This window comes from Gobius niger, assembly GCF_951799975.1.
Source record: "Gobius niger genome assembly, chromosome: 16".
Classification (NCBI taxonomy): domain Eukaryota; kingdom Metazoa; phylum Chordata; class Actinopteri; order Gobiiformes; family Gobiidae; genus Gobius; species Gobius niger.
The window spans coordinates 2,735,667-2,753,193 of record NC_136867.1 but is presented as its reverse complement, the minus strand read 5'-3'; the positions used below and the strand labels follow the sequence as shown (position 1 = coordinate 2,753,193).

The 17,527-nt window shown below is 39.6% G+C and overlaps 1 protein-coding gene across 4 annotated transcripts in view; it reads left to right on the top strand.

Annotated features, from left to right (window-relative positions):
* The first annotated feature begins 5,721 nt into the window (after positions 1-5,721).
* kdm1a (lysine (K)-specific demethylase 1a) overlaps positions 5,722-17,527 on the top strand; it is a 34,050-nt gene continuing 22,244 nt past the window's right edge. Inside the window, exons 1-6 of one of the 4 annotated variants that reach the window (XM_079573192.1) lie at positions 5,722-5,801; positions 6,379-6,436; positions 9,150-9,440; positions 13,893-14,058; positions 17,041-17,174; positions 17,440-17,518. In XM_079573192.1, the coding sequence (XP_079429318.1) occupies positions 6,386-6,436; positions 9,150-9,440; positions 13,893-14,058; positions 17,041-17,174; positions 17,440-17,518 (721 nt within the window). In that variant the 5' untranslated portion in view covers positions 5,722-5,801; positions 6,379-6,385. Of the gene's footprint in view, positions 5,802-6,378; positions 6,437-9,149; positions 9,441-13,889; positions 14,059-17,040; positions 17,175-17,439; positions 17,519-17,527 lie in introns of all 4 variants that reach the window. The other 3 variants (XM_079573191.1, XM_079573193.1, XM_079573194.1) reach the window with 3 other exon arrangements.

Below are 17,527 nucleotides of genomic sequence, written 5' to 3'. Positions count from 1 at the left end.
CAAGAAGAGACCACTCCTCAGAAGCTGTTTTGTTTCTCCGGGATTCAGCGGCTATCAGCAAATTAGTGTTTTTCTGTGACTGTCTCTGATGGATGTTTGGGGAACCTTCACCAGAACCAAAGTGGATTAACTTTTATAACCAACGCGAGTCCCATAATGTAAACAGCGATGGACCAGAGCGGTGAGTCAGTCCAAACGCGTGTTAGCTTGTGTGTTAGCATATTAGCATGTGTGTTAGCCATTTATGAAGCTGTGTTGCAGATGTCAACTCCGTATAATTGCATCGTGAAGTAACTTCACTTATAGGCTATATGCACAGTTTCCCCACGTGGCGTCTGTTTATTTATATTACGGTAGAGAGAGGGGGCGGGGCTAACTGAATCGAAGTCTTCCAGGTTCGAAAAATACCTCCAGAAAACACTTATATTTATCACAAAAATGAGTGCTCCATAGTGGTAGAGGTACAATATATCATATAAATGCCTATACTTAAAGGAATAGGCCACCGTTTTTACATACTAAGATATGTTCTTAGCTCACTTTAGTCGAGTTAATATATCCCCGTCTGGTCTTTGTCCGTGCGCTCTGTCACGCAAACGGAGCACATACGCAGCCTCTCCCACATGTCACATAGCTCCGAAAAAGCTCACGATAGAAGCTACCAAGCTCTTCCACGTGTTCCCTATTTAAATAAAGTTACGTGAAGTGTTTTCATGCGAAGTATATTTACCCAGAAATGTAACATGTCGATTTTATAAGCAAATAAAAAGGGGGACTATATTGTGAGGCGTAATGATACGAGGAGCACAGCGTCCGCGTAGTAACTCCTAAAGACTTCCCCCGCTCACTTCCGTCCATAACCTTTAGGAGTTACTGCGCGGACGTTTTACTCCTCGTATCATTACGCCTCACAATATAGTCCCCCTTTTTATTTGCTTATAAAATCGACATGCTACATTTCTGGGTAAATATACTTCGCATGAAAACACTTCATGTAACTTTATTTAAATAGGGAACACGTGGAAGAGCTTGGTAGCTTCTATCGTGAGCTTTTTTGGAGCTATATGACATGTGGGAGAGGCTGCGTATGTGCTCCGTTTGCCTGGCAGAGCGCACGGACAAAGACCAGACGGGGATATATTAACACGTCTAAAGTGAGGTAAGAACTCTTAGTATGTAAAAACGGTGGCCTATTCCTTTAAAGGAGCTATATCATGTTATTTTAGCCATTCCAAAGTTAAGTATAGGCATTTATATGATATATTGTACCTCTACCATTATGGAGCACTCATTTTTGTGATAAATATAAGTGTTTTCTGGAGGTATTTTTCAAACCCGGAAGACACAACGCTTTGATTCAGTTAACTCCGCCCCCTCTCTCCGCGCATACAACTTTACCGTAATATAAATAAACAACAATAAGTGAAGTTACTTCACGATGCAGTTATATGGAGTTGACATCTGCAACACAGCTTCATAAATGGCTAACACACATGCTAATATGCTAACACACAAGCTAACCCGCGTTTGGATTGACTCACCGCTCTGCTCCATCGTTGTTTATATTATGGGACTCGCGTTGGTTATAAAAGTTAATCCACTTTGGTTCTGGCGAAGGTTCCCCAAACATCCATCAGTGACAATCACAGAAAAACACCATTTTGGCTGATAGTCGCTGAATCCCGGAGAAAAAAACAGCTGAGTGGCCTCTTCCTGAAAAGGGTTGACTATAAACTCCTTGTCCCCGTAGCCAAACGCGCTTCTTTTTCTCCGTCCGTGACATTATCGTTAGTTAAGAATAAAAAACAGGTGTCCAGAGTAGGTAACGAGCTCCATCTTCACAGCTGCAGCGCAAACATGACTGATCTGTTCAGAAGCGATGTGGTTTTTTTTTCATTTTTTTTTTTCATTTTTTACTCTTTGTTTCTCTCTTACGACAGAAATAATGAAAAAGCTGTTTTACAAATTAAAATCAGGCCGTAAGCATAGAATTAAGACATTACATTACAGACGTCGAGCACTTCCGTTCCGTTGTTACGACACAACTGAACACTCAGCCGTTCACAAGGAGAGGGAGGAGCAGCTGCTCAGAGAGCAGGATTCAGGAGGATTACTGAGAGCTGCGTGAATGAAGCCGCAAACCACTCTGGGGGTGTTTTTGATAAGGAAATAGCATAACAACATGGCTAAAAGCTCCAAAAAGTCGATTTTGCATGATATAGGACCTTTAACTTTGGAATGGCTAAAATAGCATGATATAGATCCTTTAACATATAATTAGACTACCATATGTTAACTAGAAATGCTGCGCCATTGCGATTGACTGCGGAATTGCGGGAAGCGAATGCAGAAATTGCATAATTTGCATAAACTGGTAAAATGCATAAAATATCATGTTGCATAAACTGTATAAACTGCATAAAGTGGTAAAATGCATGAATGGGTTAATTTGCATACATTATGTAAATTGCATAAACTCTTTGAAATTCATAAATCCTAAATGGCATAAACTCTTATGTTGCATAAACTGTTTAAAATGCATAAAGTGGTTACTTTGCATAAATTGTTAATATTGCATAAACTTTTTATATTCCATAAACTTGTCAAACTGTTGAAATGGCCTCAGTGCTTGATTGGCAGAAGCTGCACAAATGGCTGAAAGGCCTGGAGTCGCCCCATTGGCTGGATTCCCCCATACACACCAATGCAACAATTTCAAACTCTCGTATAAAAAAACTGGAAAACTGCAGAAGGACGATTTTTTCTCAAAACCCACAAGTTGCAGAAGCTGAACATGCACAAAGTGCAGAAATTGCATAAAATGCAGAAAAAAGTGCAGAAAAGCATGGATTTGCAGCAGCCCCATTATAAGTCAATGGGAAAAATCTCCGACATTTTGGCCGATTGCGGAAAAACCGTAAGTTGCAGAAGTCCCAAAAGTAATAGCACCCTTCTCCTCAACATGCGGAACATTTTGATGCATAACTTGCATAAATTGCACAAAGCATGAAGGTGCTGAAAGCTCTAGAAAATCGGGAAAAAGATGGAAGAGGAATAATAATAAAGAACATGAAAACCAATAATTGACTGCGGAAGAATTCCGCAGTCAATCAATAATAACGTAAATTAATAAAGGGTTAGGGTTTTAAGTTTATTAAATAAACACAGAATAAATTTGTGTTTCATACATTGATATTTTTTATATTTATTTGCATTGTGTTTTCAAAAAGTTATTTGAGTTTCAAGTTACAACCTATAGGCCATTTCCATTACATGCAACATTAACATAGCCCAGCTTACACTTCAAGTCACGAATAAACCAAACATAAAGCCCACTTCCTGATGGCAAAACACTGACCATTTTGGAAACACGACACCTCACCCAGTTCGCCTGTTGACATCTACAAACAAGCCCGGTGTGACAGATCAACGTAGGGATCAGGTCATCATAGGGGAAACAAAGCGGAAGTGCGCGATGCGGACGCGCAGCAGAGACGCGCCACACCAGGAATTCAACGAATAATTCCTTTGGAATCAACCCATTGGAGTAACTTTGCATGTGGTTCTTAGACCAAGGCGTCATCCACTTCACACCGATGATGACCAAATGACCGAGCTGTTTAGAATTTCTCCAAGCTCAACTCCTGGGCTACCCAGGCGAATTTGCCCTAATTACAAAATGATTCAATAAAAATTGCCTAACTTGTAAAGTTTTCTACAAAAGGGCGGCGCATAGCGTATGTGTTTTTTGTTTTTGTTTTTTTTAACTGGGCACCCACTGGGAAGAACTTAAATTGTTTGGGTGGTTATGAGGAAATGACGAGACATTGCCTTTATACAAGTCGTTATATTACAATATGGCAAGCTTTTGATACTCAATTTTCTGTAACGCATAGTGTTTTCAAGAATACCGAGAGCTATCAAGGAGAATTCCAAGGGAATTGACCTGATCCCTACGTTGATCTGACACACCGGGTGTAAATCAGGATCAAACTTTACAGATAGTCGAATTTGAGAAACTGCTACGTATGCTTAACAAAAACAAACAAACAAAAACGTACTTACTTATGAGCGAAAGAGTCTTGAAACAGCGGAAAGGAGTGAAGGAAATGCAGGTCGACACGCACAGATCCTTTACCTCCTATACCTTTTCCTCTCCACTCCCTGCAGCTGCTCGCCCTGCCAAACCTGTTTTTGCCTGCGCTCTCATTACATCACCAACAAACTCACCAATGAAAAAGCAGATCATGTATGTGCTGAAAATTAGACAAAGAAATAAAACGGCACAGGCAAATGTGATTTTCTTTCTTAGATATACTTTTTCTTCTTTTTCTCCTATTTCTAATTGTCTTTGTAGTTCTTGTTTTAACATTCAGTGGAAAAGATCGTCTTTTACTGAAAATATATCAATAAGACATAATTTTTTCCTTGTTGTATGTAAGGCCTTTATGTTTTTTTAAGTGGTGTGATGGACCTTTGACTGTGGATAGGACCCCAGGAAATGGGGATCTAAAGAAATTGGAACGTGTTTTTGTTTTTCGTTTTGGCACATTTCATTTTGTGTTTAACACTTAACCCCCACCTGAACTGAGCACATTTTCTCCAGCTTTACCCAAATCCAAAAGCATCTTAAAATAAGTGTCAAAATAGCGACAAAAAACAGAAGAAAATGATCATGAAAACGCAAAAAAAAACGGACAAAAAAGTAAAAAAAAAAAAGCAACGACAAAGTGGCAAAAATGTGACAAAATAAAGCAACAAAAAAGTGAGAAAAACTCGACACAAAAGTAGCAAAAATTAGAAAGAAAGTGAAAAAAGTGACGACAACAACACGGCAACAATGCAAGGGAAAAGCTCAGTTTAGATCCGTTTTGTAGGTCTTAGCTTTCAAATGAGGTGTTACCCTTGTTACCCTTGGCATGTAGGACAGGACAGCTATATAGCCTATGTGAGGCCTTAAGATAGAAAAAACATTCCTTGGCCTATAGGGTTTTTTTTTCATCATTTTTTTGTCTCTTTTTCATCATTTTTTTGTCTCTTTTTCATCACTTTTTTGTCAATTTTTCATCATTTTTTTGTCTCTTTTTCATCACTTTTTTGTCAATTTTTCATCATTTTTTTGTCTCTTTTTCATCATTTTTTTGTCTCTTTTTCATCCTTTTTTTGTCAATTTTTCATCATTTTTTTGTCTCTTTTTTCATCATTTTTTGTCGATTTTTCATCATTTATTTTGTCAATTTTTCATCATTTTTTTGTCAATTTTTCATCATCATACCTTCACGTAGTGTAGGAAGAACATATGTGGCATACTCATAACTGAACACACTGGCATACTTATTCATTTATAATATAATTTGAACATAGAAATGTTAAAATTATGATTTCAATATATATATATATATATATATATATATATATATATATATATATATATATATATATATATATATATATATATATATATATTTATGTATGTATATGTAATGTATATATATATATATATATATATATATATATATATATACATTACATATACATATATATATATATATATATATATGTATGTATATGTAATGTATATATATATGTATATATATATATATATATAGGATTTATAAACAAAGAAACATATTTATGTGTTTGTTTATTTATTTATAATTCAATCATTTTGTGCCGCAAAGTCTGCCCAGAAACCAATCATTTTGCATCACATTTTTTAAGCCAATCAGCGAATAGTTTGACTGTGAGGTCTGTCCCGTAGCCCTGCCGTCTTTGTGTTGACATCTTCGAGGCATAAAGAGGTAACGGACCGTCTTTTACACAGGAACAGATCATTCGTTTTTAGCGATATTCCGGTAATAAAGGTAATAACACCATTTGACAGGGATTCGATCGTATATTCAGTGTTAGCCCAAAGAGAGAGGTCATCATTCCCTTTCACAGATCGCACCTGCAGCTGCTGCGCTAAACCAGAGGCTCATTGTGTTAGCGCTCTTAGCTCTTTTAGCATCGCACAATTCAAATTAATCACCCCCCAAAACCTGCTGCAGGGAAAATGCTGCTAGATTGTAGTCCTGGACGTATTGCGTACATCACCATAGTTTCGATCGGATTTGCCTTTAGTTTACGTGTAGGTGTTTTTTTTTGTTTTGTTTTTTGATGAAAAAGCTAGCTAGCTACACCGGTTTGCTACTGTTGCTAACAAGCTAACGCAGATGCACGAGCGGATCTCCAGTGCTGCAGCAGAGCGATCATCGAGGTGTTGTTTACATGTGTCTCCTTGCATATACACGTAGAAAGTTAGCTTGTTTACGATTGCCTTGCCTTCTTGTTGGTAATACAATGCTGTTTCTTTCTGGCTCTGTTCTCATTACGTAGCTTTTGAATGGATATTACCAGGTGCACGGAGAAATGGGTAAAACAAACAAAAACAAAGGTTACTTTTTTTTTTTTTTTTTACCATGGAGCAATCATTTCATCAAATCATAAACATTTATGCACGGTGTGGTGTCCAGTGATAGACCCTGACCATCGGCTCTGCCTCTGTCTGAGGACAAATGCAGCAGACGGTGAGCAATGTCTAACAAAGGGGTCGAGCAGATACTTCATACTGTTGTTCAGGCTATTGGAGTTGATGTGAAGAGTAATTTTGCTGTTGCTACTAACGGAATGTTTGCATGATAAAAAGGTGGATCATGTGTTCAACTGAAACAAAACATGGACCTACATGCAGAGGTGGGCTTTTACATTTGCGCTTGGGTAACTTTTTGAACAAAATGTCTCATTATTATTATTTTACTCGTACTAATGATTTTCTGAATTATCAGTACCTTTGCCTGAGTTTTCTTTATCGTTAAAGGAATAGGCCACCGTTTTTACATACTGAGATATGTTCTTACCTTAGCTTAGATGAGTTCACTTGTACCTGTCTGGTCTTCACGCTTGCCCTCAAGTCACGTAACACAGCACAGACGGCGTTAGCATTTAGGCTCTCCTCCTCTCCTCTATAGCTCCAAACCAGGTGAAGATAGAAGCTACCAAGTGCTTCCACATTTTCCCTATTTAAGTATGGTTACATGAAGTGTTACTCAACAAAGTATAATTACACAAAATTAAACAATGTGGATTTTCTAAGCGGATAAAAAGGGGAACTATATTGTAAGCTGTAATAATACCAGGAGTAGTTTGACATCCACACAGTAAAGTAAAGATATTACTGCGATATTACTATAGAGGAGAGGAGGAGAAGCTAAATGCTAACGCCGTCTGCGCTGTGTTTACATGACTGAGCACACGCGTGAAGACCAGACAGGTACAAATGAACTCGTCTAGGCTAAGGTAAGAACATATCTCAGTATGTAGAAACGGTGGTCTATTCTTTTATTGTCACAGTTGCTGATTTTAGAGTTTTTTATTTTTTATTTTTATTGGCTTTACTAGAATTATTTTTCTTTAACTCATTATTGGTCTTTTAATTTGAACAGGACAATTATGAGTAAGTTTTAGTCATCAGATTGGTGTAAACACATTTTTTTTTTTTTTTTAGATTAGTTTTGCAGGATCGACTCTTAGAGCTTTTTTATCGCCGAACAATGCTTTTTTCCTCATCCAAAACATACCTGGAATTGTGTTTTGATCGGCTAGTGCATGTTCTGGTGATCTTTGGTTCTTAACCAGTGGCTATTCTTAGCATCATGGTGACAGCTCCCAAAACGATCCTCCTGAGTTCCTACGTATTCAGGAAATGCTTTTTCTCACTTCTCAATCTCTTGCCAAGCTTAATCCTCTCATCGCAAAGTGAAAACACTTGTCATAGTTTCACTACAGCCACGTTGAACGGTGTATTTTTTTATTTGTATCTCTTTATTGAAACAACTGCACATCAATATTGCACTTTCTAACCAACACAGTTTAAGATGGTGATAAAGATGTGTTCGACAATACCAGCAAAAAGCCTAATACCGCCTCTTTACTTGACACCTCTTTACTTGTACTTGAGTAAAAGTAAAATTATTAAAACGGCTTCAATAAATATTTTGGATTCTCTACCCACCTCTGTCTACAGGTTTTTTATCTCCTCCATCTTAAATTATTTTAAGTTTGTGCATTTGTAGAAAGTTCTTGAATATGCTCACCATGATACATCAATGGACATTGTAGCATTTGCATTTTACTCGTTTTTTTTTTGCAGTGCTCTTTTATCTCGAGAACTTGCCTTTGTTGCTTTTTTGCACAAGTTTGTTAGCTCATAGTCGCCATGTGTTTGAGTTTTTAATCATTTTGTTTGACATGTTCTTTAATTTTCCATGTTTCTCATCTTATAGAATGGCTTCAAAAAGTTTCACATCCCCTTCAGTTTTTTTACGGTTCAGCTAGATACTAAAACTGATTAAGTTCACTTTTATTCAGACAGTAGATATTTAACAAGAATGAATGAATAAATGGCGCAGGTGAAACAATAGGTCCTGAGCCAGGGTCACAATAGCTGTCTTTTTTATATATAGTCTTTGCAAAACTGTCTGTTTATTTATCCTATATTTAACGAGGAATGTCCCATTCATATTAGGAATCGCATTTCTAGGGGAGTCCTGGCCCAAGATGGGAACCTACTGCACATGTTTTTGTAGTAGGGGACACCAGAGACAACCTATGCAGAACACGCAAACTCTGCACAGAAAGGCCCCGTGCAGGTGGGAATCCAACCCGGGACCATCTTGCTGTGAAGCACGTGCGCTAACCACTGCGCCACAAACAAATCTGTTTTGTGAGTTTATTTTTTGGGGCCAAAGTTAGTATCCAGCTATACCGTAATAGACTGTTGGGACAATAAACTGAGCTAACTGTCTGACTCTGATAGGAAATAATTGGTTACCAACCATCGAAATCCCCCCAAAAGTGCTGACCCTAAATATATTTTAAATATATTGATTGTGTTTGGGTTAAGTGCATCAACAAACCCATATATGAAGCAATTTGACTTACCAACTCTGTTTTTAAGTCAAATAGATTTTTTTTCTCAGCTCTAGAAGAAGCTACACTGTAACAACACTGAAGGATTTAAAAGGGATCTGAACACATTGAAGCAACTGTCCCTAGCTTTGCAAACTCCTTCAGTCTTGTATATCTTACTCTCTATCTGTCATTTCCAGGAGAGGCCGCCAACGTCCTCCATCATGCTCTCTAGCAAGAAGTCTGACGCGGGCTCCTCTTCCTCCTCTTCCTCTGCTGGAGCCATGGGGGGGGAGAGAGCCCCTTCGTCAGACACCCAAACCGGGCCCTCAGCTTCTTCCGCTGGGCTCATGGAGGTGAAGAAAAAGGAGAGGTCGTCACCCAGTGGAGAGCCTGGAGCGCCCCCTAGTGGAGCCCACCACCAGGGAGCAGGGGCAAATGACCCGGACTCGGCTGAAGTCCGGAGAACCAGCCGGCGCAAACGATCAAAAGTAAACATTTCTGGTTTCTACTGCCCCTCCAGAGAGGGAGCGAGTGTGTGTTAAAGGAATAGGCCACCGTTTTTACATACTAAGATATGTCCTTACCTTAGCTTAGACAGGTTCTTTAGTACCTGTCTGGTCTTCCCCCGTGCCTCCAATCACGTAAATGCTTTAGCATTTAGCCTCTCCCCTCTCCACTATATTACTGCGCGGATTTCGAACTACTCCTGGTATTATTACGCCTTACAATATAGTTCCCCCTTTTATCCACTTAGAAAATCTACATTGTTTGTTGTTTTACACATTTTGTGTAATTATGCTTTGTAGTGTAACACTTCACGTAACCATATTTAAATACGGGAAATGTGGAAGAGCTTCGTAGCTTCTATCTTGCCCTTGTTTGGAGCTATAGTGGAGAGGGGGAGAGGCTAAATGCTAACGCTGTCTGCGCTGTGCTTACGTGATGGAAGGCACGGGGGAAGACCAGACAGGTCCTAAAGAACTCGTCTAGGTTAAGGTAAGAACATATCTCAGTATGTAAAAACGGTGGCCTATTCCTTTAACAGTGGTCAAATTCATCAGAACAGTCGTCGGCAATTTCACTGAAAATATAGAGTTGGATTTTTTTTTATTAGAGCTGCAAAATATATTGGTTAATTTTAATAGATGTTTTTTGTGTAAAAAAAATATTGAATATCGCAATTTTTCTCTTTACACTTATGAAAATACTGTATTTAAGTTTAGTTTTTATTTATTTATTTTCAAGCTCAAAAGGAGTAGGCTGGAGTAAGGAAGCTTACCCCATGTTCAATATCAATACGCGACACATTTAAACACATGCAAGCTGCATGCACTACTAATAACAGCATCTCACATACAACTGACATATCTTTTATATTTGATACAGCTCATTCCCTCCTGAATTTACCAGATAAAGGATAAAGTGCCCCTAACAATCTTTTTAATGTAAACTCCTGATTTTATAAGGCAACAAAAGCCGTTATTCACATCTACAGAAAAAGGCTACAACATTTTGGAAACCAATTTTCCAACAGCACGTGATTTTCGTGTGTTTATTGGAGGCATCTATAAATCCTTTGGAAATACCCATTTAAAATGTAAAGAAGAGACTATTTTATTTGCCAAGTAGCAAGGTTTGTGTTTGCCAATAATATCATATGAGAGGTCAGTGGTCCGGGTGGTGTGTGAGGAGGGAGAGGGAAATGGAGCTGTGGTGCGTAAAAACGGCATAATCTCTGAATAGAATTTTGACCCATGGGTCTCTTCAGTGACCCCTGACTTGTGATCAGAGATGACTTAAAAAAAGCACAATGTTGGTTCAGCAGGATTATTCCTGCTTTCCGTTTAGAAGGCTTCAGTCTGAGCGAGCGCCATTGTGCATACGTGGAGTATGAGCGACGCGTGCTCAAGCATTCACGTCTATGTGCACCAATGATGACAGCAAAGTAAGTATGTAGGTAAGTATACACACAAATCATACATGTTAAGCACAAATATTATGATTTGTTGGTCACATTTTCATTCTAATAATTTCTGAATTCTCATCTCTGAGCAGTGTTTCTGAACAGTGTGTACCTCATACTTCAGCTATATAGTTTGCATGGAGGGTCGTAATGTTTGATATTCAGTTTATTTTCTGTTAATACTACCTTTGGCACAGAGGAGCGGCTACGCAAAGTTTGGGCCTCATTTTGTGAGCAGCCCCTGAAGCATGTATTTTTAATGAGCACACTTTGCGGGATGTTCGTCTGTCGAGAATAATTGGATCACCTGTTTGACGGAGGTATGTCTCTGACTGTGCCGCACAGCCGCCGCCTCATGTTTGAAGTGCATTTGAAAGACCAGATGAAGACAAGAATGTTTTTTTTGCTTTTGCCATCAGGATGTCATGACAGTTTTTTTGCACTGATTTGGCCTTTTAAAAGCATTTGGTCTTAAAGGAATTGGCCACCGTTTTTACATACTGAGATATGCTCTTACCTCACTTTAGTCTAGTTAATATATCCCCGTCTGGTCTTTGTCCGTGCGCTCTGCCAGGCAAACGGAGCACATACGCAGCCTCTGCCACATGTCACATAGCTCCAAAAAAGCTCACGATAGAAGCTACCAAGCTCTTCCACGTGTTCCCTATTTAAATAAAGTTACGTGAAGTGTTTTCATGCGAAGTATATTTACACAGAAATGTAGCATGTCGATTTTATAAGCAAATAAAAAGGGGAACTATATTGTGAGGCGTAATGATACGAGGAGTAAAACGTCCGCGCAGTAACTCCTAAAGGTTATTGACGGAAGTGAGCGGGGGAAGTCTTTAGGAGTTACTGCGCGGACATTTTACTCCTCGTATCATTACGCCTCACAATATAGTTCCCCTTTTTATTTGCTTATAAAATCGACATGCTACATTTCTGTGTAAATATACTTCGCATGAAAACACTTCACGTAACTTTATCTAAATAGGGAACACGTGGAAGAGCTTGGTAGCTTCTATCGTGAGCTTTTTTGGAGCTATGTGACATGTAGGAGAGGCTGCGTATGTGCTCCGTTTGCCTGACAGAGCGCACGGACAAAGACCAGACAGGGATATATTAACTCGACTAAAGTGAGGTAAGAGCATATCTCCGTATGTAAAAACGGTGGCCTATTCCTTTAAACATTTCAGTTTATTTGATGGTTAAAAAAAACAACATCGACTCATTTCTTATGTTTTTGGCCCAATTGTTGAAATATAACATGAGAAAAATGTAGTTAAACTGCAGACTTTCAGATTTAATTTGAGTCTATTCACATCCAAATCTGATGAACAGTGAAGGAATTACAGGCGTTTATATGTGAGACTCCCAGTTTTTAAGGGATCATAAGTAATGGGACAAAGCAACAATTATGAATCAATATTTGGTTGTAAATCCTTTGCAGTCAACTACAGCCTGAAGTCTAGAAGGCACAGACGTCGCCAGACGCTGGGTTTCATCCCTGGTTATGCTCAGCCAGGCCACTACTTAAAATGTCAACATATTCCCTTCAGTTTTCTCTTCAGCAAGTGAAATGCAGCTCAATTGGATTCATGTCAGGCGATTGACTTGGCCACTGTATAGCATTCCACTTGTTTGCCTTACAAAGCTCTTTGGTGGCTTTGGCAGTAGCTTTGGGCCATAGCCCATCTGCACTATGAAGCAGTGTCCAAGCATTTGGCTAAATATGACTACATAATATAATATAATATTGGCCAAAACCCTTCAGAATTCATCCTGCTGCTTTTGTCAACAGTCACATCATCAATAAATACAAGTGAACCAGTTCCATTGGCCCAGACAAGCCCATGCCATGATGCTGCACCACCATGTTTCACTGATGAGGTGGATGTTTTGAATCATAAGCAGATCCTTTATTTCTCCAGACTTTTCCCTTCCCATCACTCTGGTACAATTTGATCTTTCAGAACTGTAAAGGCTTTTTTAGGTGTTTTTTGGCAAACTCTAATCAGCCTCCTGTTTTTGAGGCTCACCAGTGGTTTACACCTTGTGGTTAATCGTCTGTATTCTCTTTGGTGAAGTCTTCTCTTGATTGTTGGCTTTGACACACACACCCACCTCCTGGAGAGTGTTTTTGATCCGACCTATTGTTGTGAACTGGTTTCACCAGGGAAAGAATTCTTTGGTCATCCACCACATTTGTCATCCGTAGTCCTCTGGTTCTTTTGGTGTTCTTCAGCTCACCAGTGTGTTCTTTCTTTTGTTTGTTTCAAACTGTTGATTTAACCACACCTAATATGTTTGCTATCTCTCTAATGGGTTTGTTTTGATTTTCAGCCTAATAACGTTGGTTTCACTGAAAGTGATAACTCTTTGGATCTCATATTGAAAATAGTAACAATATCCACAATGCAAATATCACACTTGAAAGGAAAGCAGACACCTGGTCATAGAGGCTCACGTAAAAACACTTGTAATTCCTATCCAATTTGGATGTAAATACTCTCAAATGAAAGCTGAAAGCCTGCAGTTGATGTACATCTTTGTTGTTTAATTGGAAATTGATTGTGGTGGTTTATCGAGCCAAAAACACAAGAATTGAGTGGATGTCCCATTATTTGTGGACCTGACAGTATGCCACAGCAGACAATCTGCTGATTTGTATGGCCTTTTACAGTGGGAGATCAGCCACCAGTATTTTTGCCATTTTTCAACTGGCCTGAAACTTCTGATTGGGAATGTATTTCTATAAAAAAGCACAATAGATCTGTCTTCTTCTCTGGGTCATGAGAGATGACGCTGAAGCTCAAGATTGTTGAGTTCTACAATATGGCCATTTGCACTGTACACAGCCAGTCATTGGATTTGATGTGGTACAATTCCATTGAAGGTGCTCCCACTCTGCAGTGGCAGTCAGTATCCAACCTTGAAGTAGGTTTTAATGTTGCTTTTATTGTGCCTTCTATTGCAGGTGGAGTACCGCGAGATGGATGAAAGCCTGGCTAACCTGTCGGAGGACGAGTACTACTCAGAGGAAGAAAGGAACGCCAAAGCGGAGAAGGAGCGAAAGCAGGTGGTCCCTCCCCCAGCCCCCCCACCAGAGGAGGAGCCGGACAGTGAGCCAGAGGAGCCATCCGGTGAGTGGACCAAAGTAGTCACTCTGAAGAGTGCAAAAGCAATACACAATTCCAGAATCCTAGCTCTTAAAGGAACAGGCCATCCTTTTTACATATTGAGATATGTTCCTGAGCTTAGACGAGTTGATGCGTACCTGTCTGGTCTTTGTGCATGCCCTTAGTCAGGCAAAACGACCAAAGATGTTGCTAGCATTTGGCCTCTCCCTATGTATTCCTATAGCTCCAAACGGGGGTGAATTTGCTCACGGGCATGCTCAAAGACCAGACAGGTACGTATCAACTAGTTTTTACAGTACCCTTGATACATTGTACCTTATCTAAATTTTGTGCAATGTAATGTGCTCTGTAACCACTTGTACCTATAGGTCCGATACACAATGGAATAATATGTATTAGTAATCTAGGTACATAATGTAATAAGACATAACTCTAACCTTAACCCCCAGCTCATATTAACTCAGGTCCGGGTTTGGTCCTGATTAGATAGAGATTAGATCGGGCCCAAAAAATCAAGCCCGACCCGACCCGAGCCCGCGGTTATAAAGCCCGACCCGACCCAGCCCGAGCAATTAACGTGAATTGTCAGCCCGAACCCGAAACAAACCCGACGTAAATAATTATTTATTTAAGGCTCAGATAGGTGCATCTGCACAGCAGCACCATGTTTGCGAGGTACGCGGCTACGCGCACGGCATACGTGCACGCAGCACGCGGCGCGGAGCAGCCAGCGCCGCAGCTCAATGTGTCTTGTCTCCTCTTTTCCGTCTCTCTCTCTCTCCTCCTTCATGTTTCATAAACATCGCGCTCTACAAAAGCTACTTTTTACGCAGTAACAGGAACCAAACTGCTCCGGCCTCCGGCAAAATTAGACTTCTTGCGGATTCTTTTTGTTCCCGCCAGACGGCCTCGGTAAGGCCTCCCTAAGGCAGAGTCCTGCACGGGTCTATTTTTGGACACCCGTACCCACCCTCACCCGTCCGTAAACCCGTGTTTATTTCAGAGTTAAATCCGCACTTGCCCGGACCCGTTCACATTCTACCCGTTACCCACCCGTGCCCGTGATTAATCACACATAAAAGCATTATATTGAAGCACTTTATTTTTTTCGATGTGCTTCTGAATGAAACAACGTGACGCTAATGAGGGTTGAATGCTTAAACTGGTAACTACATCGGTGCGGCGCACTCCTTCCTGCAGCTGCAGCGAGTAGGTCACTTTGCACTGGACTATACAGTCATTACAGCGGTTCTATTGCAGACACTCAGAGCTTTGTCTGGTCAAAGGGTCATGAGTAAAAATCATCATAAAACATTCCAATTGCAGTTTGTTTGCCATTATTTCTAGCATTCATTCTTTTATACATTTGTAGTTTCCATAGTTTTTGGAATGGAATGTGCAGGGGGGGCTTCCAGTAAAACGGTTTGGAACCAGTGGTCTACTTAGTGCGGGTCTACAGCTATACTGAGTGACGGGTTATAGCGACTAGGGTGGACATTTCTTTGTAATAACTCAGAATCTCAGAATATCAAATCTCAGCTAGTAGATTATATAGAAAAATATAGTGGGAGGAAAAAGTAACTACACTGTGTGGAATTTTTCCACATTTCTGCCTAAATTTATCATAAAATGTGGTCTAATCTTTATTAAAATCACAAGAATGATTAAACTGTATCTGCTTGAACTAATACCACCCAAACATAGGGCTGTGCAATTAATTGAAATTCGATTACGATTTCAATTATTACACTAGACGATCACAAAAATAGCATAATCGATAACAAACGATTATTAAGGATGCCCTCCCGCTCGTCCATCCAAAGCGCAAAAAGTCCGTCCTGCGTGGTTTGTATGTCTGATCAGCTGAAATATCAGCGCAGCATGACAGAACTGTAAATAATATTGTACTACTATTTTTTATACCTAACTCTTGAGATAATGCCACTGTTAAGTGCTCACCTTGTGCTGAAAGAAGAACAGCTGCTTTAGAAGCCTTAACATCCTTTGTTCAGGCACTGGTTTTGTTTAGTAGAAAAGTCTAAAACTCTTCTTCAGGAGCAGATCTCAACGGAGCTCAAACAAACTCTTATTATTTCATGCCACTGTGATGATTGTTTCTGTTCCCTTCGCATTTCACGTGCTAAAGGCTCAGGCTTTGGTTTGACATAAAAACATTAGCGCTGTGTGATGATGTCATCAGGCCGCGCGACTCTGTTGGACAGGTGTGAGGGCTGGCCCGCAGGGGGCAGGTATCCCTATAGGATTAGTTTAGAAACGTGAACATATTAAAAAAAAATGCTTTTGTTGTCCAAAGAAAATGTAGTCCATAGTTGTTTTTTAAAATAATAATAAAAATGAATAAATAAAGTAAAGATTTTTTTTTAAGGCAACAAATAATCGTTTGAATAATCGTGATTTCAATTATTACTAAAATAATCGTGATTAATATTTTTTCTATAATCGAGCAGCCCTATCCAAATATTTACATTTGATCATCTTTTTAATGGCCATAACATGTAAACAGGAGAGGGAGGAATAAGTGAGTACACCACTTGAATCTCACTGAACTCCCAATAGTTTTGTAAAGAGGAATTGTTCAAGATTCATCGTGATCGTTGTGAGCGTCTAATCTGCAACTACAGAAAAGCAGTTATTGCTACAAAAGAGGCCAGCCAGCTATTTAATACAGGGGTGTACTCACTTATCCCCCCACTTCCCCACTTGCTGCTGTTGATGCAGCAGTAATGTGAATAATATACCAGCACCTTTTTCCCCGTAAAAACAATGTTTTTGTTTATACTTTCCATTATGGTGCTTTTTGTGACAGTCTTTGTCCCCTGAACACAATGACAGCTGAAAGTATAAATTCTCATACAGAAAAATGATCCTTTTAGCACACTATATGTATTACTACTATGCTATCAATCAGTTACTAGTTACATTGCCATAAAATACTGGGTTTTTTAAGAAGTTGTGTTGTTGTAGGAGTGGAGGGGGCTGCGTTCCAGAGTCGCCTGCCTCACGACCGGATGACTTCTCAGGAGGCGGCCTGTTTCCCAGACATCATCAGTGGACCTCAGCAGACACAGAAGGTTTTCCTCTACATACGCAACCGCACAGTGAGTTTCAAACTTTCACCTCTGGTTAGAGACCTGTTCAAAACACAGTAGCTTTTCTGGCGCCAGCACTCCCCTGAAAGGAAATGATTAATCTCAAAGGAAAGACTTTCCTGGATAAATAATGAATACTTTTTTTTTTTTTAGAGTAGAGGTAGATGACCCTGTTTTGTTCTTTGGTGGTTGAAAACCTTGTAATTCATGCTAAGATAATTTATTCCTGTGGTATTGGTAAAAAGTTTCCCGTTATTACTTTGGTGTTTTCTAGCTTCAACTGTGGCTGGATAACCCCAAGATCCAGCTGACGTTTGAGGCTACTGCTCAGCAGCTTGAGGCTCCTTACAACAGTAAGACTC